Genomic DNA, 27,324 nt, shown 5'->3' with positions numbered 1-27,324 from the left:
CACAGAGAGAGAGAGAGAGAGAGAGAGGCAAAGACACAGGCAGAGGGAAAAGCAGGCTCCATGCAGGGAGCCTGACGTGGGACTCGATCCTGGAACTCCAGGATCATGCCTTGAGTGGAAGGCAGATGCTTAACCACTGACCCACCCAGGGGCCCCTGAGATATGTTTTTTAAAAATTGAAGTATAGTTGACACACAATGTTACATTAGTTTTACATAGAGATATTTTTTATTGAATTATGGTTGACCCTTGAACAATGTGGATTTGGGGCACTAACCCCCCACACAGTTGAAAATCCATAAATTACATTTGACTCCCCCCAAAACTTAACTGCCAATAGCCTACTGTCGACCAGAAGACTTACCAATAACATAGCACATATTTTGTATGTTAAATGTATTACGTACTGTATTCTTAGAATAAAGTTAGCTAAAGAAAATCTTATTTAAAAAATCTTAAGGAGGGGATCCCCGGGTGGCTCAGTGGTTTAGCGCCTGCGTTCGGCCCAGGGCGTGATCCTGGAGTCCCGGGATCGGGATCAAGTCCCACATCAGGCTCCCTGCATGGAGCCTGCTTCTCCCTCTGCCTGTGTCTTTGCCCCTCTCTCTCTCTGTGTCTTTCATGAATAAATAAAATCTTTAAAAAAATAATAAAATATGTTTACAGTACTGTACTGTATTTATATATATAAATCCATGTATAAGTGGACCTGCACTATTCAAACTTATATTGTTCAAGGCTCAAATATAATTCTGTTGTTGTCAGAGTCCACTATGATTCTAGTTTTTTTCAATTTGTTGATACTTGTTTTATGACCTAGCATATAAGGTGCATCTTGGTGAATATTCCATGTAAAATACTCTATAATGATGAACTAGATACAAATGATTGATAGTGTTGACAAACATTCCATAGCCTTACCGTTTTCTTTATTCTCTCAATTACTGAGTGAGGGGCGTTTATATCTCAGGCTATAATTATAATGCTCCTTTCAGGTCTATCAGTTTTGTTTCATGTATTTCATGCATTCTCAATGGGGGTTTCTCCGAAGGATGCAAAACTTATTCTGGAGAAATGAAAAAAAGTTTCTCAGATGTTACAGTAGTTTGTGGCCCTCCAAATGGCAAAAGAATATAAATTATGGTATTAAAATTCATTGGGGGGAAATTAGAAAAAATATCTAAAAAGACTCCTTAGGGGAGTGATAATGATAAAAAGCTGAGAAATAATGATTTATTTTAAAGCTGTTAGGATTTTTATGACCTGATGAAGAGTCTCTCTTTACCACTGTACTGAAATATACTTGGGTGTATAGCTACTCCCATTTTCTTATGCTTAGTGTTTGCATGTGTCCTAGAATCTGATTCCATTTTTGAGATCTTACTGCTGACAACTTCCTAGTCCTGCCCCTATTTTTTCCCACCTGGGCAAGGCAATAAGAGAGCTTGTATGCGGGATCCCTGGGTGGCGCAGCGGTTTGGCGCCTGCCTTTGGCCCAGGGCACGATCCTGGAGACCCGGGATTGAATCCCACATCGGGCTCCCGGTGCATGGAGCCTGCTTCTCCCTCTGCCTGTGTCTCTGCCTCTCTCTCTCTCTGTGTGTGACTATCATAAATAAATAAAAAAATAAAAAAAAGAGAGCTTGTATGCTCACTCTGTTGGTGCTGGCAGGAAGTTTAAACTGCAATCACTGGCCCACATGTAGAACCCTCACCTGACCTACCTCCCAACCACAATAAACAAGAACTCCAGACACTCCCCCTTGCGCTCACAAGCCATTTTAGGACCAGCCTGGGAAACTTCCTTGCTCTCCCAGAAAGCCTCATTATATCAAATTTTAGTCTTGACATCTGAAATCAAATTTTGGATAAGTAGGGTAGGGTGTTAATCTCATCCTTCCATTGGGCAACTACCAGACAGTATAATATATTTTTTTCATCTTTTTATGTTTCACTCTCCTGTGTCTTTATATTTAATAGTTTTTATACACATCACATAGTTAGGGCTTCTTTTTCATTTCAGATATTAAATAATTGTCTTTAGAGGTTTCATTTGGTTATTTCTATCTTTGCTATCTTGCCTCATTATGTTCATTTTTGCTTTACATCCTTTATGATATTGAGATAATTTATAATGACTCTTAGAATCATTGTCTTCAAATTCTATCACCTCTACTTTTTTAGGGCTGATTTTATTGACTAGTTTTTTTGTTTTGTTTTGTTTTGTTTTAATTGACTGATTTCTCCCTATTTATGGGTCATATTTTCCTTTGTCTTCAGATGTTTAATAGCTTTTGGTTGGATATCAGACATTATCAGTTTAATGTTGTTGAGTTTAAGACATGGCTGTATTTTCACAAACAGTATTGACCTTTTTCCTGGCTTTCTGTGGCAGCCAGAAGAGTTGCCCACAGGACCTTACCTAAGGAAAGAACTTGCCATTCATGTGCAAGAAGTGTAGTTACCTGACAGCCTGCAATTGTTTGCATCTTCAGGATACTCTTCAGATGATGAATCAAACTAGAATTTCCCCCAGGAAGTTCCCATCCAAAGACTGGACACTAAGGGGGTACTAGAGGCTGGCTATTTCTCTCCATGGAGGATTCTTCAACAGTCTTTGCTTCAGAGTAGCTAGGTTGGTTGAGACTTTGCCAGGTTTGCCCAATGGTCTGAGACTCTCCCTGCCCAAAAGTGCTAGCCTCTCCCTTTTTCCATCCACAGGTACCAGATCTGTGTCATGATAATGGCTTTCTATGTTTAATCTTACTTTCTTCTCCTTTAGCTCTCAGATGTACCTCTAAGAAATCTATTACACTCCTAACTATCTCAGCATCTCCATCCTACAGGACCCAACAGACACAAAGAAATTATATTTGGGTTGGTTTAATCCTTTTGATGCTTTTGTTTAAGTTATTTTATGGCAAATCTTGCAAAGTCTTTAACCTATGGCTAATCCAGTCCTATTTATTAGGTATAGCCCTTCTAGGATGTCTATCTACCATCCTGTTTATCAACAAGTTCTCCCCATTCTGGCTAGAGAGAAATAAAATGATTCTTTGTGCAACAGGCTATGGAAATTGGGATCCCTGGGTGGCGCAGCGGTTTAGCGCCTGCCTTTGGCCCAGGGCGCGATCCTGGAGACTCAGGATCGAATCCCACGTCTGGCTCCTGGTGCATGGAGCCTGCTTCTCCCTCTGCCTGTGTCTCTGCCTCTCTCTCTCTCTCTCTGTGACTATCATAAATAAATAAAAAATTAAAAAAAAACAGGCTATGGAAATTGTTCATCTTACAATACCATGGTAGTTGTATTTTCCTCAGAACATGTCTTTGTCTAGTCTCACAGGGTTTCACCTATATAAGTGCAGGCTTATATTTAGCCAAAGACTCAAGGATAACCTCTTCCAGATTTGGGGAACTCTTTCTCCACAGCTCACTTCTTTTGGGAAGTATGTCCTCGAAATTTTAGCAACCTCAATCTCCTTGCATGCCAACATCAGTCCCCTCAAGTCAGTAAAATTGCCAGGTTCTTTTTGGATTCCTTTCTCTGTACTGTAGTCTGGAAGTTGCCTTCAGATGAAAGCCTGGAATGAGGTAGGGCTCATCTTATTTCTTTATCTTTTCTCAGGAATCCAGGCCTGTGCTCCCTGTTGTTCAACATCTGAAAATAGTTTTGTCCAGTTTTCTCGTTTCCTGTAGGAGTGTAATTCCAGACTCTGTTACTTTCTCAGGGCTGGAAGTAGTGGTCTTGATTTATAAAAATGCAGGCCCAGATAGCCTTAAATGTTCATCAAACATTTAAAGAAGTGGTAATGCCAATATTACACAAATCCTATAAGAAAATAGATGAAGAGGAAACACCCCGCTTGATACCGCTGACACAATTCTGATACAAAAACTTTTCAAGGACATTACAAGAAAACTACAGGCCACTATCCTTGGTAAAATCATGCATAAAAACTTAAAACTAAAAAGTTAGCAAACCAATTTTAGTAATCTAGAAGAAGGATAATACATCTTGTCCAACTGGGGTTCATCCCAGGAGTCCAAATTTGGTTTAAAATTCAAATAAATTTATGTCATACATATAGTAATAGATTAAAGAAGAAACATCATATGATCATCTCAATGCAGAAAAAGCATGTTAAAATCAACATTCATAATTAAAACATCAGAAAACTAGGAAAAATTTTTAGAATTTAATAAAGAGCACTTAAGAAAAGCCTATGTTAATATTAGGCTCAATAATGAAATATTAAATATCTTCCTTCTAAATTTAGTGAACTGATAAGAACGTTCACTCTATCCACTTCTATTCAACATTGTACTGTAGATCCTAGTCAGTACAACAGAGTAATAACAGGGTAGGAAAAAGAAATGAAAGCAATAACATATACAAATGTAGAAGTGAGATATCTTTTTTCTAGAAGGCATGTTTTGTATACAAAAAACTAAAGGAATATACCAATACAAACAAAAGACAACAGCAACAACAATAAAACTTAATAGTAGAAAACAATACAATAAGTTATGCAAAATCAATGTATAAGAATCAATTGTGGGTACATACATTAACAACAAACTGGAAAAAAATTTTAAATACCCTATTAAAATGTTAAAAGATTAGGCATAATAAAATATGTATAAAACCTCTATACTAAAAATAATAAAACATTACTGACAGGAAGTAGAGAAGCTAACTAAAATAGATATAGTGATGATCTGGAAGACTCAATATTGCTAAGATGTTATTTCTCACCAATAAAAATCCCAGCTCATTTGTTTAAGGAAATGAAGAAGTTGATTCTAAAATGTATCTGAAAAAGAAAATGACCCAGAATAGCTAAAACAATTTTTAAAAGAAGAAAGTTAGAAGACTTACTGTGACTTTTAAGACTTATTAGAAAATTCCAATAATCAAAGACTAGAATGGCAATGGGACTTAAAACATAGCAAAGGAAAGAATAGTCTAAAAATTTTTATAAGATCACCAAGCAATTCAACGTAACAAGTGGTGGGAGGAATTGACATCCATAAGGAAGAAAGACCTTCAGCCCTTAACTCACATCATAAGGCAAACTTAATGTGAGATGGTCTGCAGAATTAATAAAAATAGCAAAATACTCATGACATTTTTAGAAGAAAATATAGAAAACTATCATCACAACCTAGTATAAGGCAAATATTTGAGAGGTCAAAGAAGTAATAATAAAGAAAAATAATGATAAACTGGATTTCGTCAGAGTTAAAAATTTGTGCTTATTGAAAGACACTACTAAAATAAATAGGCAAGCTGAGGAATAGACAGACCTGAGGAAATATTCAGAATACCTTTATCAAACAAAAGACTTCTATCCAGAATATGTAAAGAATTCCTACTACTTGAGGAAAAAATATAGTACCCAATAAAAATGGGCAGAACATTTGAATAGGCACCTTGAAGAAGCACTTGAAAAAGTTCTCAACATCATCAATCATAAGAGATATCTAAATTAAAGCTGCAAAGATATACTACCATGCCCTTCGGTATGACCAAAATGAAAATACTGATAACATCAAATTTAGAAGAGAATGTGGGACAATCAAAACTCTGGTAAAAGTTTAAAATGGTACAGTAACTTTTAAAAACTGACAATATCTCTAAAAGGAAATATACACCTGCCTAATACCACCTGCTACGTGTTTACTGAGGAGAAATAAAAACATATGTCCAGTGCAGCCCAGGTGGCTCAGCGGTTTAGCGCCGCCTTCAGCCCAGGGCCTGATCCTGGAGACCCGGGATTGAGTCCCATGTTGGGCTCCCTACATGGAGCCTGCTTCTCCCTCTGCCTGTGTCTCTGCCTCTCTCTCTCTCTCTCTGTCTCTCATGAGTAAATAAATAAAATCTTAAAAAAAAAACATACGTCCACAAAAAGATGTTTACAGGAATGTTCACAATAGGTTTATTCATAATGGCCCCAAATTAGAATATTTCAAATGTCTGTGAACTGGAGATGTATAAACAATCTGGCATATTCATACAACCAATGCTATTCTGTAATTAAAATAAACTACTTGTGTATGCAAAAAAATATATTTGACATATTGAGTTAAAGTGGATATGAAAAAGGTCTAGAATAGACAAAACTAATATATGCTGGTATTAATCACACATGTGATTGTCCTAGTGGGAGGGACTGACTTAGAAGAGGCCTAAAGGAACTTAATGGGTTAATGGAAATGTGCTTTATATTGGGTGTGATATACATGGGTTTTTGCTTCTGTCAGAATTCAAAGGACTTCAAACTTAAGATCTCCACGTACACTGGGGTACCTGGGTTGCTCAGTGGTTGAACATCTATCTGGATGGTGGTGATAGCTGCACAATGTAAATGTACTTGATGACAGTGAGCTATATGGTTGAAAGTGGTTAAGATAATAAGTTTTATCTGATGTGTATTTTACCACAATTTTAAAAAGAGCCCTCAAAACAATCAAAGGTGTCTACCTGAGTCCACTGGATTTTATCTGTACAGACTCACCAAGGTAGCTTTGACTTGGAAAAATTCTTTCCGTTGTCCATAGTTCTTCTCCTTGTTCCAACTTGCGGATCATATCAGGCTTAGTCATGTGAAACCCTGGTAATAAAAAATGAGACTTGATCTAAGCTGCTTGGGCTTCAAAACTATTGAAGGAAGAAAAAGATATAGCTCTAAGGCAACAGACAAGGTATACATTAACATCTTACCAAGTTAATATTTTGCATTAGGCAAGTGAGGACATAATCACATTATCTGCTAACAGAAAGGGATTCATGATCTCTAAAATTCAAAGCTCCATATGCTTTAGAAATTCTTGAAAGGAGATGTATGATGCTGAAAGATTCAAGGAAGTGTCCTTACCAACAGAGATTAGGTGGCAATAGTTTTCCAGCATGACATCCCTGTAGAGGGCCTTCTGTGCAGGATCCAGTTGCTGCCACTCCTCCTGGGTGAAGTCCACAGTCACATCCTTGAATGACACTGATCCCTGTAAGGGCATACTCTAGTTCATCCTAAAGTGATTGGAACTAGTAAGAACTAGATATTGGAGACCATATTCAGTGGTCAGACTTGCAGAAGATTCTCTCTGATAATACATTTTATATTTACTTACTAGCTCATGCTAAAAATATATAAGATCATACTATTTGCCTTAAATATAACTGGTTGCCTGGTAGACCAAAATGAATAAAACCCTTTGTCGTGAGAAATTACCGATTGAGAGGCATACATATAAATACATATACCTAACAGATATTACAGAGGCAATGACAGAAATATGTACAAGGGAAAGTGCTACAAAGTGAAGAAAATTTTAATTTTGTATCCCAAGGCTTCACTGAGGACATCAAAATTTTGTACTCAAAATGAATGTTTTGTACAGGGCATCAGCTTTTAAAATTCATGGGGATAAGAAAATTAGTTAATAAACTTGAGGAAACCATAAAAGATACAGTATGTTAGGCAAGTCTCTGAGTTCTAAGAAGAAAAATGCCTATGGAGGTAGGCAGTGGGCATGTTTATTGAATAATACTAGATATTTTCCTATAGAGCAGTGGTTTTAAAAATGTACCGAGAACACTCTCTACATATTTATATTTATATCATTAGCATTAATGGCAATCCATAGAGTTAACAATCTGCTCTTGAATGCAATGTTAGTATTTTCTTCCCTTTCAATATACTGTCTTGTACATTCCATTCTAATGCATACTCCACTTTGCTTGGTCAGCTGCTTTATGGAATATAAAGAAATGTTAAAAAGCACATGTTATTTGATAAAATTTATACTTCAGAGGCAATTCTCCTGAAGACTAGAGAAGGCTTGAATAGATAAATAACCATTGTTAGAGATGTTTCCTAGATTAAGGTGGTATTAGTGATCTAGACAGGGGAGAACTGGTTAGTACATAATGGGTTGCAACCAAATTGGTCATAAATTGGTTGTAGAGTGGAAAAAAGATGTGTGGCTCTTGGGTTACCTGCATAGGCAACTGGGATGTGCTGAGACTAGAAAATGGAAATGGAAAACAGGAGAAAGAATAAGCTGGACCAAAGGAGGAAATGAAGTAAACCTTAAAAATGTACTTTAAATGTCTATGGGACATTCAGGTGGCTATGACTTTTGGGGATTGGATATATGGTTCTGACACTCTGAATAGAAGTCTAGGATGGAGAAAGGTATTTGAGAGTCACTAGAATTAGATCAGTATAACCTTTAGAGTGGATCTGTGCATAAAGAAAAAGAGACCATGAAGAGAAGAGAACCACTTGGCATCTGGGGGAAAACCAATACTTTGAAGATGGGTAGATGAAGAAGAATTTTCTGAAAGACATGAAAACAGGAAAAAGTACTATGTCTGATTCAAAGTAGGATGTTTCCAGAATGGACTAGTATATGCATTTCATTCTGCTGTACCTACATATAAAAAATTAGAAGAAACTAAAAAGATAAGAATAAATCTGTAACAGGATTGAAATACTGGAAAGGTTTTCATGAGCTGACCACCATTTGTAAGAACTGGATACAATGGATAGGAAGATCACAGAGGGAAAATACAAAATCTCAGTTTTCTGTACAAGCTTACAAGCAGATCTCTACCTTGGAAACCTCCCAAAACAAGACATCTTACCACAAACTAATAATGTGATTTACCAACTCTACCTCCTGTTGTATCATTGCAAAACCTAGGGCAGTGGAGATGATCAAAGTTTTTCCATGTCTGCTCCTTGACTCCCCCAACTTAGATCTCAAATCAGTGTCTAGGCAAGATAGATTCATTAAAGATGAATAGATTCATTAAACTAATATATTCCCTTTTAAATCAAAATAACACATTTCTGTTCCAGCAGTACTTGTGTGAGAAAACTAAGAAAGGAGATGATGAATAATATACCGAGTCAAAATGTAAACACTGTCTACAATTAGAAGGTACACATGGGGAAGTCTTATGTTTATCTGGTTGGAATAAGAAAATCTGGGAACAGGGCTACAACTAGGTAGGACACGTGAGGAATGTAGGGTGCAAAATTTGGGGATGCACAACCCTGAAAGTACTCCTTACATTTTGCACTTAGGCCACTTGCTTGCCCCACTGGAGATCAGTTTCATGGAAGCAAATGCCAACATCTAGGAAATTTAAGAATAGGGAAGCAAATGTTTACATCACCTGAAAACAACTTATTTCAGAAAGAGAGGAAATATCATCTCACCTGAGGCATGGCTTTGAGATTTGCAAGAGATGAACCTTCTCTTTTGAGCCTTTCTTTTGGAAAAGGGAAGAATCCTGAGAAAGCAGAGATGGGAGGATAGAAAGAGCCATGTGAAATCATATTTGACTTAGATCTCCCAGAATAATTCCGTTAACTCTGCATCAATTTTCACTGTTTCAGCACTTGCCCACTATGTGCACCCACATATATCCAAGGTGGAGATTAGTGGGAAAAAGGACAAATCCTGCTCCCTCACCACCAGAAACCTAGTCTCTTTGTGTTATAATGAATCTGGGCAATCTGTTGTTGCTGGAGAGAGGGAACATTGTGCTTTTCTCTCTGCAGCTCTACCTTCCATCTCGTATGGAAGACAGGTTTATCATAGATTTCCAAATAGTTCTTCATGGACTTTCTACCAATTTACACTATTAGCATCAGTACATGGGAATACCTCCCCACACCCTGATGAATGCAGTTGACAAACATTTTTAATCCCTGCCTATCAGATATATATTGTAGTCCTAGTTTACACATTTCTTTTTTTATTTTTTTATTTTATTTATTTTTTTTTTTTTAATTTTATTTATTTATGATAGTCACATAGAGAGAGAGAGAGAGAGGCAGAGACATAGGCAGAGGGAGAAGCAGGCTCCATGCACCCGGAGCCTGACGTGGGATTCGATCCGGGGTCTCCAGGATCGCACCCTGGGCCAAAGGCAGGCGCCAAACCGCTGCGCCACCCAGGGATCCCTACACATTTCTTTTTTTAAAAAGATTTATTTATTTATCCATGAGAGAGAGAGAGAGAGAGAGAGAGAGAGAGAGAGAGGCAGAGACACAGGCAGAGGGAGAAGCAGGCTCCATGCCGGGAGCCCGACACGGGACTCAATCCCGGGACTCCAGGATCACACCCCGGCCAAAGGCAGGCGCTAAACCACTGAGCCACCCAGGGATCCCCTACACTATTTCTTATTATGAGAGAATAAGCTCCTTTTATGTCTTTTCTATGATGGCATCTTAGTACAGTATGTCTATTTTTCTCATATGTTTTAATTTCCTAATTGCTTGATATTATCTTCTTTTATTTAGTAAACTAACCCCTTTTTAAAAATTGCAAATAATTTTTTAGTTGCTCATATGACTATTAAAGTGTTTTTACCAGGATGCCTGGGTGGCTCAGCAGTTGAGTGTCTGTCTTCAGCTCAGGGAGTGATCCGGGGGGCTCGGGATCAAGTCTGGCATCTGGCTCCTTGCAGGGAGCCTGCTTCTCCCTCTGCCTATGTCTCTGCCTCTCTCTCTGTTTCTCATGAATAAATAAAATCTTTAAAAAGTGTTTTTACCTTGTGAAGGTTTTTTCCTTGTACGTTTTCTTGTTTAACAATAGTGTATATTACATAACCCATATTTTTTTCAATTGGTGTGAAATGCCATCTCTATATCACATATCCCTACATGCTTGAGAATATCTGAACTTTAATTTCTTCTACTTAATCTTTGATTAATCTGTATCAACTAATATGCACAGTTATTGAAAATTAACTTATTTGTTATTAATTTACTAAGTTAATTTAAAGATTATCTATTGAACAACACTTTTTAGTTGTACAGTTATAGAACTAGAAAAGAAATTGATCATTCCACTCTGTAGGCTTCCTGGGAAGAAGAGGATATTGCGCTAAATGAAGTCTAAAGTACTGACTGCTACAGTGATATTTTAATTAGCAAACTATTTTAACTATAAAATGAGACTGGCCTTGTGATTAAAAGTATACTAAATACTTTTTTATTATCTTGGAGTGCCTGAAGAAGCTATTGACCATGCCACTAATTTCATCCAGAAGTAGGAAAACTCACTCATATATCAGTGTTGAAAGTGCTAGTTATGGGCAAAAATTGTTTACTGCTTGCTATTCATGGAACACTATTAATTTCAACACATTGGTTTTGCTTCACATAGTGTTTCCTTGTAATGAATCTTACCATCTAGGAAATGAAATCTTACCTCTTCCTTTCTAATACTATACTTCTATTTGCTTAATTGCTATTGAGGTACAATTTTGGAGGCAGGCTTAATGACGGCTCTTCAGATAATCACATCTTCAATGCCCAACTAGACAGTGATCATGCAGTTTCTCAATCACAAAACCATTACAAATAGTAACAGGTTATAAACACATGCATACTTACATTCAATCAAACTTTTCAGAAAACCACCGTCTCACAGTATCCATATGTCATTTACAACCTCAGACAGCACATTACAAAATTCCAGGCAAAGTCACAAAATCACTTTCGCTTCTCCATAGTCGTCTACAGTGTCTAGGACTCACACCTAGTCCGAAATTAGACACAGGAGGAGGAAACCCCAAGCAGCAACACAACTCCGTCCACTTTTCACACACAATCGGTCGCAACATCTCAGAGTAGTAGGCACCCAAAACGCAGCAGGTTGGGCACCGGAGGCCGCCTCAATTCGGTACACACACACACACACACACACACACACACACCGCTCGCTGTATGAGGCCCCGCTCCCACCGAAGGAGCTTCCTCGGGGTGCAAACCGTCAACTTCCCTCCCCCTCGCCCCTCCGCGCGGAGCTCGCTTTAGGTCAAACTCGATTGTCACCCTCAGGGTCACGCCCACGGGCCACGCCCGAGGCCCCGCTAGCACAGATCCGAGGGTCTGGTTACCGTGGGCTCGGCTCCGGTTCCCTCCTCAGAATTACCAGGTCCGGCTTGAACTCCTGTTTCCTCCCTGGCCTCCCCACCGGGACCCGCTCCCCAGTCTGCCCTCTCGGCGGGAGCCCCGGGTTCCCGCCTCCTCGGAGCCCCTAAGACCTACCAACCTCTCCCCCGGCCAAGGATCAGCCGTCTGCGCCTGCGCACTCCCGCGTGGGCCGGCGCTCCCAGGAGTCTACGGGGCGGCGCGTTAGCCGCCTAGCTGACCAGGCTACCGGCTCCCAGGACTGTGTCAGCGTCCGCGCTCTACCAGAGAGGACTGCGTTTCTCACTGGCCCTGGGGGGGCGGGGGGGGCGAGTGAACCTCACCCTCCGATTCATTTTCCGCTAGGCTTGCCGTCTCCGTTTTCCGTGTGGTGAGTTGAAGTGCGCCGGGTCTGGGTACGGGAGGAGCTGACCGCAGGAGGCTCGGAGTTTCCCAGGCGCGTGTGGAGCAGGTGCAGGCAGGCCTGCGGGGAGAAGGTGACTGTGGGTGTGTGCGATAGTGTGACCGCTTCGGCGTGGGAGTCATGATGAGAGTGTGTGAGTGTGTCAGAGTGTGTGTGTATGTGTGCGCGCGCGTCGTGGGGAGGACCTGGATGGTCCAGATTAGGCTCCAGGGACTGAGTGGGGGCGGAGCCTTTTTCATGACCATGGTCAGTTGTGACTGTGAGGTGTGTTGTACTGTGACCGAGGGATTCCATAACAGCGCTGTTGTGACCAACTGGAGGCTAATCAGAATTGGCCTAGTGTAGCTTTTTTATTTTTAGGTAAGGTAGAGCTTCATTTTTTGAAGTTTTGGTGCTGAAGAATCTGTGGACGAGATCCCGTGTGACTCAAATTGTGCTGTGAAAGACTTCGAGGCCCTAGTTAACCAACGAGGCCCCCTGTTCTTTTTTTTTTTTTTTTTTTTTTGAGGCCCCCTGTTCTAAAGGATGGCTTCTTGTTGCCTTCATGCTTTCATCATTACACCCTGTATGTATTGTACAGTCCAGTGCTTAATGTATTGAAGGAATAGAGTACATTAAGTGTAGCCTATTCTGGATCCAATTGTAAGTTACACTTGGAATTTTTTTGTACTGGGTCTTCTTTTTTTAAAAATATTTTATTTTTATTTTTTAAAAATATTTTGTTTATTCATGAAAGATACACACAGAGAGAGAGAGAGAGAGGCAGAAACACAGGCAGAGGGAGAAGCAGGCCCCATGCAGAGAGCCGGATGTGGGACTCAATCCTGCGACCCCAGGACCACGCCCCGTGCCGAAGGCAGGCGCTAAACCGCTGAGCCACCCAGGGATTCCCTAAACATATTTTATTTATTATTTATTTGAGAAGGAGAGAGTGATAGTGAGTGCGTGCACAGCAAGGGGAGGGAAAGGGAGAAGCAGAGTCCTCTCTGAGCAGGGAGCCCAATGCGGGGTCCGTTGGAGATGATGAGCTGAGCCCAAGGCAGATGCTTCATCAACTGAGCTACCCAGGCAACCGGTGAAGTTGAACATTTGAGACCTAGAATGAAGGTTCTACACAACTAAAAAAGTACAGCCGGTGTTCATTATGGCGATTTTGGAGCTGGAATTGCCCCCAAGGCAGGGTGCTGGGAAGACCAGATACTGAGACACCAAGAGAAGGATTACTTCCTGGGAAGATTTCTGTTGGCTGCTCCCTGGGGGCCGGTTGCTTATTGCAGATCCACAGCATTTTTACAGCTCTGTTGATAGGAAACTGCTGTGAATATAGAAATAGATTCCAGTCCCAGGCTTCAGTGAACCTGGGTTTTCTGTATGATACAGGGAAGTCAGCAGTATTCCATTCTTTCTCATACTTCATTTAGTGTATGTTTAATATGTACCATGGGGGCCTGCTAGTGATGAGGAGATGTGTTCTTGTTTAGCTTGTCTGGGTTCCAGGAAAGGCCTGGTATGTTATGCTTCTCTTTTTCTTCCAATTTTTGTTTTATTCCAAAAGAAGAACAATAAGAGGAGAACACTGTTAAAGTTACACATCTCATAGCCAAGCTAGAAGTCATTTTGAGCTTTCTCTTTGTTCTATGAAATTTCATTTTTTTCAGGATATAGAATAACTTCATCTGAAATGTGCCTTGCCAAATAGTGACTTATACATTTGCCTGGTCTCTAAGCCTTCTTTTCCCAGTTAATGATGGTACCATGAAGATGAATCTCCTTTCCCAGTTCCTCATCAAATGCTCTCCCTACAGTTAATTTTCATATAACCACTTGCCAACACCTCCCCTTGTATGCTTTTGTCTAAATGTTTTCGTGATGCAGAAATAGTCCTTTTTTACTTTACAGAGTGACTTGTTAAGGAAGAGACCAATGCTTAGGTGGAAATACACATTAGATACTTCAGATATTCTTCAGACACATGAGTGGAAAAATGGCAAGGTAGATGGTTTGGATTGATTTCAGTGTACTATATAATGGTTTCTGGTCTTGAGCAGAGGTCAGATTCTGTCCCATTTTGGGAGTCCTGTGAACTGAGACTGGTTTTAATATTTTTCAATAATTAAAAACATCAAAGGTGAGTCATATTTCATGACATGTGAAAATTATATGAAATTCAAATTTCATTGTTCACAAAGTTTTGAATTTGGTCAATAAAAAAATTTGTGGAAATTTGTTATCTCTCTTGTTAAATAAGCATCTACATAATACCCTTGATTTTGCTTTTAGGCCCACAAAGCCTAACATATTTATTATCTTGTCCTTTACAGAAGTTTACTGACCCCTAGTCTACAGTATCTAAATTAAAATCTTAGCTTTGCCATTTAGTATTTGTGAGCTTTTTACTATTGAACATGTTTTGAATTTTTTATATTTTCCTCCAGTTTTATTAGATATAATTGATCATATTTTAAATTCTATTTTTTATAACTTTGCTTTGAATACCTTACTAATCAAGAATGTCAAGAATAGGGATTCCTGGGAGGCTCAGTGGTTAAGCGTCTGCCTTCGGCTCAGGGCGTGATCCTGGAGTCCCAGAGCGAGTCCCGGGATTGAGTCCCACATTGGGCTCCCTGTGAGGAGCCTGCTTCTCCCTCTGCCTATGTCTTTGCCTCTCTCTCTCTGTGTCTCTCATGAATAAATAAAATCTTTAAAAAAATCTCAATAACATAATTTATTTTAAACCAATCAACTATTGCTAAATCTGAATTTTACCTGGGCAATTCCTGCTACTTGATGTGTAACTCCTGTATCTTGACCAACTCTACCTCCCCTTCCAGTACCATCTGGGAATTTTTTTTATTTTTTAAATTAAAAAAAAATTTTTTTATTTATGATAGTCACACAGAGAGAGAGGCAGAGACACAGGCAGAGGGAGAAGCAGGCTCCATGCTCCGGGAGCCCGATGTGGGATTCGATCCTGGGTCTCCAGGATCGCACCCTGGGCCAAAGACAGGCGCTAAACTGCTGCGCAACCCAGGGATCCCCATCTGGGAATTTTTATGTGTGTCATTCAACAATGTAGCATTGGTTTCTACTGGGTAAATGCAGATGACAGCAACCTGGATAGATGTATTTATTCAAGGGAATAATGTTGGAACTGGATAGTTTGCCCTGTCAATGGGGTCTCACTGAATAAAAATGTCTTCTCTATGTACCTCTGCATTCAAAATCTGTTTTGAACTTCACATAAGTAAATTCATTTTTTTCCAACATCTTTATGAGATTCATATTGTTGCGTGTAATAGGCACCTTATTTCTGTGGTGTATTCCATGATAGGATGTAGCACAAATTATTTATCTGTTCTTCTGTTACTGGAAGTTGGGGCTGTTTCTAATTTTTTCTTTAGAGTTACTGCTGCTATGAACATTATTATACATGTACTTTGTGGACATAAGCATTCTTTTTTCCCATGGATATCCACAGAGGTAGGATTGCTGGGTTATATAATACATCTGTGTTTAGTTTTGTACATTTCCAGTGTGTCATGTTCTCACAAGCACTGCATGAGAATTCGACTTGTACTAGGTTAAGCATAATATTGCAGTCTTTATGCTAATCACTAAAAGAATAAGTTATGACAGTATAAATTAGTGGGGAAAAGTAGAATAAAATGACTAATACAACAGAAGGTAAGGATAGTGGAATAAAAGAACAAGGAAATCGAAGGGGACATAAGGCAAATGTTGATGTACTCAAAATTATTAGTAATTTAATCCAATTAAAGTGGGCTAAACACTCTAATAAAAAGAAAGCTGTCAGACTGGATGAAAAGAACAAAATCAACCACACTATATGAATTTAGCAGCTGGTACACTAAGTGTAATGACAGAAAAGTTGAAAATAGGAATATTAAAGATATAATAATGCAAATACTAACTAAAGGAAAGTTGATGTCTCTATATTAAGACTTTAAGGTGGGCAGCCCCGGTGGCGCAGCGGCTTAGCACCGCCTGCAGCCCGGGGTGTGATCCTGGAGACCCGGGATCTAGTCCCACGTCAGGCTTCCTGCGTACAGCCTGCTTCTCTCTCTGCCTGTGTCTCTGCCTCTCTTTCGCTCTCTCTGAATAAATAAATAAATAAATAAATCTTTAAAAAAAAGACTTTAAGGCAAGAAACATGAGAGATAACAGGGAGATATTTCATAATGATGAATGTTTAAATCTAAAAAGATGACATAGTAATCACAAATTTATGAATACCTAATAACGGGGCAGCTCGGGTGGCTCAGCGGCTTAGCGCCGCCTTCAGGCCAGGGCGTGATCCTGGAGACCTGGGATCAAGTCCCGCGTTGGGCTCCTTGCATGGAGGCTGCTTCTCCCTCTGCCTGTGTCTCTGCCTCTCTGTGTGTCTCTCATGAAAAAATAAATAAAATCTTTTTTAAAATCCCCTAATAACAGTTTCAGGATGTGCAAATCAAAGATTAACAAAAGTAAAAGTATGAATTAGGGACAGTCACATGTTGAATATCTTAGCATACCTTTCAGTAATGGTTAGAACAAGGAGATTAATGATAGAAATTAGCAAATGACTTTATTGACATGTATAAAATAGTATATCCAATAACTGGTGAAAACATATACAGTCACCTCCACTTAACTGAAATTTGCCTTTGCTTGACTTAATTTTTGTGTTCTGTTGAATGGAAAGACTAAAATTATGGAGCACTGATGAGAATTACACACTTAGATTTACAAAGCATCTATTACATAGAGTTTCAGTAAATAAATTTATATATATATTTTCATGCTGCGAGGGGCATGAATTTACTTTTCCGGGGGAAAGTAAAAGTGACAGATGATGTTACTGAAGAAATCCAGTGTAATTGGTTGGGATTAAGTAGGAAGTGCTAAATTTGAGATTCTGGGACTGGTGCTAGCTGCAGGCTAGGCTCCAAGAACAGCATTGTTTTTTTGCTTTTGTGTGTGAGATGAGCAGGCATGCCTAGTTTTTGCATAACAAACCATCCCAAAACTTAGTGGCTGAGCCTTATAAGGAATAATTATAAATAACATTTATTTTAATCTTTTCATTGGGCAGAGCTAGTCTTTGCTCTATTTGACTCCATCTGGGGTCAAATAGGTTGAAAGTTTGGGGCTGGAATCACCTGAAGGCTTGCTCACTTACAGTTGATGCTGGCAGTCAGAATCTCAGCTGGACTGGTGTTAGAATATCTAGCTGTGGCCTTTCTGTGTAGCTGGTTGGATGCTTCATGGCTAAATGGCTGGGTTTTAGGGTGAGCATCTTTAGAGGTCCTCTATTGCCTTTCCTAACCTAGCCATGAAGATACACAATATCATTTCCACAGCATTCTTTTTTTCTTTTATATTTTATTTATTCATGAGAGACATACACACAGAGAGAGGCAGAGACACAGGCAGAGGGAGAAGCAGGTTCCTCGCAGGGAGCCCAACGTGGGACTCGATCCTGGATCCTGGGATCACACCCTGAGCTCAACCACTGAGCCACCCAGGCATCCCCATAGCATTCTTTTCATCAAAAGAAGCACAAAGACCTGCTCTGTTTTAAGAGGAAGAGAAATAAACTAGTTCTTCATGAATGAGTAGCAAAGTTCTGGAAGAACATGGGGGACCTGAAATGTTCTGGGCCTTACTGCAATTTACAATATGTGATAGCCCCTGAGGCCGCAGAGGAGATTTTTGATGGCAGATGCTGCCATACCTTTGCAGCCCTGAAAAATAGAATAGAGGGAGGCGGGTGTGCTCAAGACGTGCTCAATCTCAGGTCCAGGCCTGCACCAGTAGAATCAAAGATGGTCCAGAAACTGCCTACTGAAGGGACAGATACGACTTTCAGACAGAAGGACCTCTGGTTGGTGTTTTATGCCTGTCTGTTGGATTCCCTGATATGGAAAGTTCCGATTTTTCCAGAATTTCCCTTACCTACTTCATTTTGCACATGTTCATAAGGTATTGTTTGCAGGTAGGAAGACGTAAGAAGAAAAGCTCACATTAATGTACATCATTATGTGAGCTCTATTATGGAAGCTAGAGATTTAATACTATATTAGAAAAGAAATTCCATGAATTACATTTTTTTCTTAGTCTGTAATGGAGAAAAGGATGTAAGAGGGGATTCCTGGGTGGCTCAGCGGTTTCGCGCCTGCCTTTAGCCCAGGGCGCGATCCTGGAGTCCCGGGATCGAGTGCCGCGTCGGGCTCCCGGCATGGAGCCTGCTTCTCCCTCTGCCTGTGTCTCTGCCTCTCTCTCTCTCTCTCTCATAAATAAATAAAAATAAAAATAAATCTTTAAAAAAAAAGGATGTAAGAATTCACATTTACTGATAATTTATGAGGTAGGTATATGGCATACACTTTGCTTATATATAAGCACTATAATATATTCACTATTTCACTTAATTGGCAAATTGTGGTTATTTAGTTCATTTCTAGACATGATTCTAGATATATTTGGATAATTAAGGAATCACATTATACATAGGAACTTTGGAGGTGCCTGGGTGGCTCAGTTGGTTAAGTGTCTTGGCTCAGGTTATAATCTCAGGATCATGAGATTGAACCATGTCAGGCTCCATGCTTAGCAGAAAGGCTGCTTGAAATTCTCGTTCTCTTTTTTCCTCTCTCTCTACCCCTCCCCCTACTCATGCATGCATGTGCACTCTCTCTAAAAAATAAATAAAAAAATAAAATAAAAAATAAATCTTTTAAAAAATACATAAGGGGACGCCTGGGTGGCTCAGTGGTTGACCGTCTGCCTTCAACTCAGGGCGTGATCCTGGGGTCCCAGGATCGAGTCCTGTGTCGGGCTCCCTGCATGGAGGCTGCTTCTCCCTCTGCCTGTGTCTCTGACTCTTTCTCTGTGTCTCTGATGAATAAATAAATAAAATCTTAAAAAAAATACATAGGAACTTTTGTCTAAAACAACTAGATTTCTTAAAAATATGTAGAGAATCTATTTCTGAAATCCTAATTTCTATAACTCTTCTTACTATATTTCTAGTCACAGTGTATTTGCTCTCTATGTAATAGCCCCTTTTTGAATCTCAAACCTTTATCTACTTACTTTCTATTTTGAGAACATTTTTAAAATTTCACCAGTAATACCTGGGTTTGTGCTTTTAAAATTTATGCTCTCTGGAATATCAAGGCTATCTTTTAAGAAGCTAAGTGAATTTTTTACCCTGTTTTCAAAGGAATGGGTTAAGCTTTATATTGCAGATAACACCTCCTTTAAACACCTTCATTGTTGTTCATGATACTCAGATCTTTCTTAGGCCCATCATATAATTTCTATGTTCCTTGATTCTTAGGGAGCTAGATGTGACTTGTGGAATAACTAAGGCATATCCATTGTCAAGTAAACCAAGTGTTATACTGTGTTTGAACTCCAAATTGGTAAAGATGTTCTATGTTATTTTCAGACCCACCTTTAAAGAGAACAGCTGGATGAAAAAATTCTTCATTTGTACTGATTATTACAATAGTCTCTGCAATTTACATGGTCATAGATCGGAAAAAATGATTTATTTAAAAATAAAATGAACATATTCATTTCCTGAAACTAAAATTGTTTTATATCTACTCTGTCATTGAAAGTTATAATCCATAAATTTTGCATTTCTCAACATTTATTTAGCATTCTAGAAAGGACCTGTGAATGTTTCAAAAAGCTCTGTTTTTCCTCTTCGGAATTAACAAATATATAATAATCATAGCTAACATAGTTCTCCTTATACTTAACTTTATACTGTATTGCCTCTTAGGAAAAAGAACCAGGCTGGGTCTAATTAAAGTATGATCTTTTTTAACCCCTCTCATTTCCCTATTCTTTGTGATTCTGTGGTCACTGTAAAATTGCCCTACAATTCTTTTAATCCTCATACCTTTCTCTGAAGTATTTCATTTTTGCCTATAGGTCATTAGAAATGTAACTAATTTTCAAAGCATTTTATAGAATTTATTATCTTATAAGTATTTATATATCATTTCTTATTTACTTTTTTTTTTTTTTAAGATTTTATTCACCAATTCATGAGAGACATAGAGAGAGAAAGGCAGAGACACAGGCAGAGGGAGAAGCAGGCTCCATGCAGGGAGCCCGATGCGGGACTCAATCCTGGGGCTCCAGGATCATGCCCCAGGCCAAAGGCAGGCACCAAACCGCTAAGCCACCCAGGGATCCCCTTATTTACTTCTTATGTACCATTGTGGCCACCTTATTGGAACAAGGGAAGAAGGCTAGGAAGTTTGTCAAGAAGACAGCTCAGTTGAGTGAGGGCTGACCAGGCAGGGAACTTTAATTATATCTGTTATGCCTTTTTTTTTTTTCTTTATTTATTTATGATAGTCACAGAGAGAGAGAGAGAGAGAGGCAGAAACACAGGCAGAGAGAGAAGCAGGCTCCATGCACCGGGAGCCCGACGTGGGATTCGATCCCGGGTCTCCAGGATCCCGCCCTGGGCCAAAGGCAGGCGCCAAACCGCTGCGCCACCCAGGGATCCCTGTTATGCCTTTTTAAAAAAAATTTTCACTTTTCAATTGTTATCTACTAGTATATCAAATTAGTTTATTATTTTGTAATAACTTTGTATCCAGAAATTTTACTAAATCTACTCTAAGTGCTAGTTCCTGTTTTACAGATTCTTTAGGATTTTGTAAGCAAACAATTGCCATCTATAAATTTTTTCCTCTTCTCAGCCAGTGTTTATATCCTTCATTTATTTTTATTGCCCCACTGTAATTGCTAGAACTTCCACTACAGTGTTGAGTAAAAGTAGTAAGAGTAGACATTGTTGGTTTTTTTTTTTTGATCATAGAAAGATAGTGTTCAATATATCATTATACATAGCTGGAAGATTTTCATAGATGCTCTATCAAATTTGGCAAATTCTCTTCTATTCCTAGCTTGCTGAGAGTTTTTATCATGAAGGGATATTATATTTTGTAAGATAATTTTTCTGAATCTATTGTAGTGATATGTCTTTTCTCCTTTATTCCACTAATATGATGAATAAAATTGGCTCTTGAATGTGTTAAATCAACTCTGAATTTGTGGGTCATGCTGTATTTCCTTATATATATTTCTAGGCTAAATTTGCATGAAGTAGAAAAATATATATTGGTTTCTGCCCCCTAGTTCCTGGTACAGAGCTTCTAAAACCCTTGTAATCGTCTAAGTAATGAGTACTAGGAGCATCTTTTGTTCTAATATTTGGTCTTTGACCCTGGTTTCTGAGACAGGGTTTCTAATGATCCCTGGATGGGGGTGGTCACCATAAATATCAAGATCTGACTAGAAGCTTGGAATTTTCAGCCCTATCCTTCCATGAGAAGGAGAGAAAGGCTAGAGATTGAGTTAATGATTGATTATGCTCATGCTGAAGCCTCATAAAAGTCCCCAAAATACAAGATTTGGAGAGTAGTTGGTGAATACATCCAGGTACTGGGAAGGTGGTGCACCCCAGCAACATGGGTACAGAAGCTCTTTGGCTCAGGACCCTTCCAAACTCTGCCTTATGTTACTCCTCATCTGGCTGTTCATTGGTATCTTTTATGATATCCTTTATTTTATAATAAATCGGTAAACATAATTGTTTCTCGGAGTTCTGCGAGCTGTCCTAGCAAATGCTCAGGAGGGGACATCGGAACCCAGATTTATGTCTGATCAATCAAAAGTACAGGCAATAACCTGGGACTCAGGATTAACATGTGAAAATGTGGGGGAGGATAGTCTTGTGGGACTGAGCCCTTAACCTCTGAGGCCTGATGCTACCTCCAGGTACATAGCATCAGAATTGAGTTAAATGGTAGGATGCGCAACTGATGTAAAGAATTACTTGGCGGGGTGAAATTCTCAAACATTTGGTGACCAGGAGTGAAATGTTGTAGTAGTGTAAGAGTAAAGAAGCACAGGAAGAGTATTTTTCCTACCCGATTTCTTTCTATTTTTTAAGTAAGCTCTAAGCCCAGCGTGGAGCTTGAATTCACAACCCCAAGATCAAGAGTCACATGTTCCACTGATTGAGCCAGAAAGGTGTGTCTCTTAAAAAAAAAATTCCAGTATAATTAACATACAGTGTTGTATTAGTTTCAGGTGTACAATATAGTGATTCAACAATTCTATACATTACTCAGTGCTCATCATGATTAAGTATACTCTTAATCCCCCTCACCTATTTTACCCATCCCCCCGCCCATCTCCCCGCCCCCCGTAACCATACCATGTTCTCTATATTTAAAAGTCTGTTAATTTGTCTTTCTTTTCTTTTCTTTTTTTTTTTAAAGATTTATTTATTTATTCATGATATATATAGAGAGAGGCAGAGACAGGCAGAGGGAGAAGCAGGCTCCATGCCGGGAGCCCTACAGGGGACTCAATCCGGGGACTCTAGGATTGTGCCCTGGGCTAAAGGCAGGTGCTAAACCGCTGAGCCACCCAGGGATCCCCTGTCTTTTTTTCTTTGTTTTGTTTCTTAAATTCCACATGAGTCAAATCATATGGTATTTGCTTTTCTCTGACTCATTTCACTTAGTATTATATCCTGCAGATCCATCCTTATTGTTGCACGTGGCAAGATTTCATTCTTTTTTTTTATAGCTGAGTAATATTCCATTGTGTATATATACCACATCTTCTTCATCCATTCATCTGTTGATGGACACCTGGGGTGCTCCCACATCTTGGCTATTGTGAATAATGCTGCAAGAAACATAGGGGTGCATATATCTTTTCAAATTAGTGTTTTTATAATCTTTGTGTAAATACCCAGTAGTGGAATTACTGGATCATATGGCAATCCTATTTCTAAAATTTCAAGGAATCTTTATACTGTTTTCCACAGTGGCCACACCAGTATGCATTCCCACCAACAGGGCAGGAATATTCTTTGTTTCCACATCCTACTAATACTTCTTGTTTCTTGTGTTTTTTATTTTAGCCATTCTGACAGGTGTGAGGTCCATTGTGGTCTTTTTAAAATATATACACATATTTTTATTGAAGTTCGATTTGCCAGCATATAGTATAACACCCAGTGCTCAACACTTCAAGTGCCCCCCTCAGTGCCCGTCACCCATTCACCCCATCCCTCTCGCCCACCTCCCCTTCCATTACCCCATTGTGGTTTTGATTTGCATTCCCTTGGTGATTAGTGTTGTTGAACATCTTTTCATGTGTCTGTTGGCCATCTGTATGTCTTCTTTGGAGAAATGTCTGTTCATGTCTTCTGCCCAGTTTTTAACTGGATTATTTGTATCTGGGATGTTGAGTTCTTTATATATTTTAGATACTAACCCTTTATCAGATATGTACGAAAATATGATTGATTTTGTGTGACCTTCTGTCCTGCAACCTTGCTTAATCACTTATTAGTTATAGAAGTCTTTTGTAGAGTCTTTGGGATTTTGTATAATGACAATCATGTCATCTGTGAATAAGGATAGTTTATTTCTTCCTTTCCAATCTACATGCCTTGTATTTTTTTTTTCATTGCATTACTGTGGATTTCCAGTATTACATTGAATAGGTTGAGGAGACAGATATTTTGGGGAAATTTTAACAGTATTAGTTATTCTGATCAGTGAACGTGGAATATCTTTCCATTTATTTGTGTCTTAAGTTTCTTTCAGTGTCTTATAATTTTCATTTAAAGATCTTTTACCTCCTTGGTAAAGTTTATTTCTAAATATTTTATTCTTTTTGCTGCTATGTAAATATAATTGTTTTCTTAATTTCTTTTTCAGATAGTTTGTTGTGAGTGTATAGAAACTGATTTCTTTATGTTGATTTTTAATTTTGCAACTTTACTGAATGCATTCATTGGGTCTAACAGTTTTTTTGTGGACTCCTTAGCATTTTTCTATATATAAGATCATGTCATCTGAAAATAGGTCCAATTTTACTTCCTTTCTAGATGCCATATATATGTGTGTGTATATATATGTGTGTACATATGTACATATGTATATATACCTACATATATATATATATACACACACACACACACACACACACACACACACATTGACCTAATTTCTCTGGCTCAGACTTCAGTACTATGTTGAATATAAGTGGTGAGAATGAGTATTCTCTTGTTACCGTTCTTAGATGAAAAGCTTTCAAAAAAAAGAAAAAAGAAAAGCTTTCAGCTTCTCAACACTGGGTATAATATTAGCTATGGCTTGTCACATATGGCCTTATGTTACATATCACTATAATAGCAGTTTTTCCAGGAGACTGTCCCTTGCTGGCTTTGATGAATCAAGTGGCCAAATTGGAGAGGTCCATGTATCAAAATACTGAAGATGGCCTCTGGGCAAGAGCCAGCAAAAAAACCAGGAGGCCCTCAGTCCAACAGTCTGCAAAATACTGAATGCTGCCAACAAGAATGTGTGCTTAGAAGTGCATCCTTCCCCAGTTAAGCCTTCAGATGAGACCCAGTCCTGAACCACACCTTGATTTCAGAACTGTGAAAGACCTGAAAGCAGAAGACCTAGGTAACCATTCTGACCCTGAGAAATAGCTCTAATATGCTTATTCTATTCCATCTTACCCAGGAGCAGCACCTCCACATATTCCACCACAATGTTTCTGTTTTTGAGCATTGGCTAGTTGAATGCTTTAAACTGATTCCTGTGGACATTTGATTTAATATTGTAATCTTTAAAATAATTCTTGCTTTCTCAAGATATGCCAGACTTATACCTTATACCTGCCCTACACATGGGCAGACACTTGAATTGAGACAGCTGCATTTTTCTGCATCCTTTTTCAGTATCATTAGATATTATTCTTTGTTTAAAATGTTTATTAAAAACATTTAAAATTTTTATTCTTGTGACTTAAAATACTGACTTGTTATAACTATTTCAAATGGTTCTGTAGCCTATTAACATGATCAATTAGTATTTGAAAGCTTCTTCCTTGCACAAAATGTTCTGGGCTCATCTTGTATTTTCCTTGCCAGAGATTCAGATATTTTCCCAGAGAGTTCATAAAATGGGCATTGGTATTTAGTAACTACAGTATGAGCAAAAAGAGGTGCTTATAGCTTTTTTTGGCTTAATTTTGTCGTTTTTTTCTCTTTCTTGAAATTTATCTCTTTCAACCTTTTATGTTTTCTGGGGCTTAGATTATTATTTTTTTATTTTTTTTATTTTTATTTTTATTATTATTTTTTTTAATAAATAAGATCTTTTTTATTTTTTTTACTTTTTATTTTTTTTTAAAGATTTTATTTATTTATTCATGATAGTCACAGAGAGAGAGGCAGAGACACAGGCAGAGGGAGAAGCAGGCTCCATGCACCGGGAGCCCGATGTGGGATTCGATCCCGGGTCTCCAGGATCGCGCCCTGGGCCAAAAGCAGGCGCCAAACCGCTGTGCCACCCAGGGATCCCTGGGGCTTAGATTATTTACTAGAATTCACCTACATTTTCAAATTGATTGGCATAGGAATTATCATTTAAATGGAAATACATGGTCTGTGGTGGTTATTTCTCCTCTAATTTTATTCCTTTTAAATATTTCCCAACTCAGTACATTATGCCTCTATGTTTATTAATTCCTTCAACTTTTCTTTACTTATTTATCCCTAACTTGTTGAAGGGATGCTTCATTTATTTATCTTTATTATTTTATTTATTTATATTAATATAAGCATTTAAGTTCATGATTTCTTCTCTGACCACTGTAGTTGTATGCTCTAGGTACTAGTCAAAATTATTGAATGTTTTTAACACTGTGGTTTTCTAGAGGTTATTTATTTATTCATAAGTTTTTATTTATTCAATCCCAGTTAGTGAAAATACAGTGTTATATTATTTTCAGGTATACAATATACTGATTTAACAATTCGATACATCACTCAGTGCTCACCACTTAATACATATAGCTGGTCCAGCCAGCATCCATGATGTTTTCATGGTTTATGACCCCACAGTGGGGTAGCATTTTCTCTAAGGTATGTATATAAGGTAGCCATAAATCTGGAAACATGTGAATATATACAGTAAATGGTTTATTGATGTTACAATAAAATATATACTTGGTGACATTACATATACTTCATGTGTTATTTTTCACCATCAATATGTAGTTCCAGGTGCTGTACAAAACTACAGTATAACTTAATATGCTATTTCCATCAATCCCTTCATGTACATCTATGGTGTTTGTTACATTGTCATGGATGATTTGTGGATCTGATTTTCACTGAGCAAACCTGTACCTTTAGCATATCAGAGAAGTTAAGGGTGCAGTTCAGTTTCCAAAAATTACCTGGTTTTTTTTCCTTATTGCCATTCTTTACATAGAAGTAGAGTTACCTAGTCATGGGGAATAGGTACATTTAACTATACATCTATCTGTATCATTCCACTGCTGGTTGGGACTGTGATTTTATCTGGAGATAGAGATTTCCTTCCAAGATTACCCAAATTTACTTGGGTTGGTGGCACAATTCAGTTCCCTGAAGGTGTGTGACTGAGATTCTGGTTTTTTGCTTGCTGTTGGCTGAGGGTCACTTTCATCTCCTAGAGGCCACTCTCAGGTACTAGCCCCATGCCCCAAACTCTAGTTTACAACATGGTTGTATTGCTTTTTTCTAGGCCAGCAGTAGTGTATCTGCTACTGCTGCTTGTCTCTTTTTAAAAACCTCTCCATTTAGGTGAGACTCACTGGGATAGTGTTGACATGGTTGGATTCATGTCTGCCATTGTAAATGTGGTTTTCTATGTGTGACAAGTCCTTTTTCTTCCTCTGTTCCTAATTTACCACATCGTTTTATGTGAATATTTTCTAATATTTCAATGTATCTGATGACTTCTTACTATATTGTTTTAGTTTTTAGTTTTGAGTTACTTCCTTAAATCTTATTCTGGGGCTTATCAGAAATAGCTTCAGATTTATGTTAACTTAAATCCAGTAAGAACA

The 27,324-nt window shown here is 38.5% G+C and overlaps 2 protein-coding genes across 34 annotated transcripts in view; one reads left to right on the top strand and one right to left on the bottom strand.

Moving 5' to 3' along the window:
• The window catches only part of LOC140640719 (uncharacterized), a 130,122-nt gene that overhangs the window by 2,323 nt on the left and 100,475 nt on the right, over nt 1–27,324 (top strand). For 9 of the 12 annotated variants that reach the window (XM_072840376.1, XM_072840647.1, XM_072840604.1 and 6 more), the window contains exon 1: nt 12,151–12,327. The exons of 1 other annotated variant lie outside the window; for it this stretch is intronic. The gene's annotated coding sequence lies outside the window, so the exon portion shown is untranslated. Of the gene's footprint in view, nt 1–11,942; nt 11,962–12,150; nt 12,328–13,266; nt 14,353–27,324 lie in introns of those variants that run through there. 2 more of the 12 variants (XM_072840330.1, XM_072840280.1) reach the window with 2 other exon arrangements.
• The window catches only part of ZNF382 (zinc finger protein 382), a 120,468-nt gene that overhangs the window by 12,807 nt on the left and 80,337 nt on the right, over nt 1–27,324 (bottom strand). The window contains exons 1-4 of one of the 22 annotated variants that reach the window (XM_072836259.1): nt 12,281–12,572; nt 9,231–9,304; nt 6,879–6,963; nt 6,519–6,614 (exon numbers count right to left, since the gene is read on the bottom strand). In XM_072836259.1, the coding sequence (XP_072692360.1) occupies nt 6,519–6,614; nt 6,879–6,963; nt 9,231–9,304; nt 12,281–12,482 (457 nt within the window). In that variant the 5' untranslated portion in view covers nt 12,483–12,572. Of the gene's footprint in view, nt 1–6,518; nt 6,615–6,878; nt 7,031–7,052; nt 9,148–9,230; nt 9,305–10,389; nt 10,464–11,232; nt 11,380–11,417; nt 11,827–11,923; nt 12,194–12,280; nt 12,573–22,904; nt 23,092–27,324 lie in introns of those variants that run through there. The other 21 variants (XM_072836195.1, XM_072837653.1, XM_072837570.1 and 18 more) reach the window with 21 other exon arrangements.

The sequence above is a fragment of the Canis lupus genome, chromosome 1, assembly GCF_048164855.1.
Source record: "Canis lupus baileyi chromosome 1, mCanLup2.hap1, whole genome shotgun sequence".
In the NCBI taxonomy this organism is placed as follows: Eukaryota; Metazoa; Chordata; class Mammalia; order Carnivora; family Canidae; genus Canis; species Canis lupus.
Note: the sequence above shows the minus strand (reverse complement) of the source record. Positions and strands in the feature narration are given on the sequence as shown.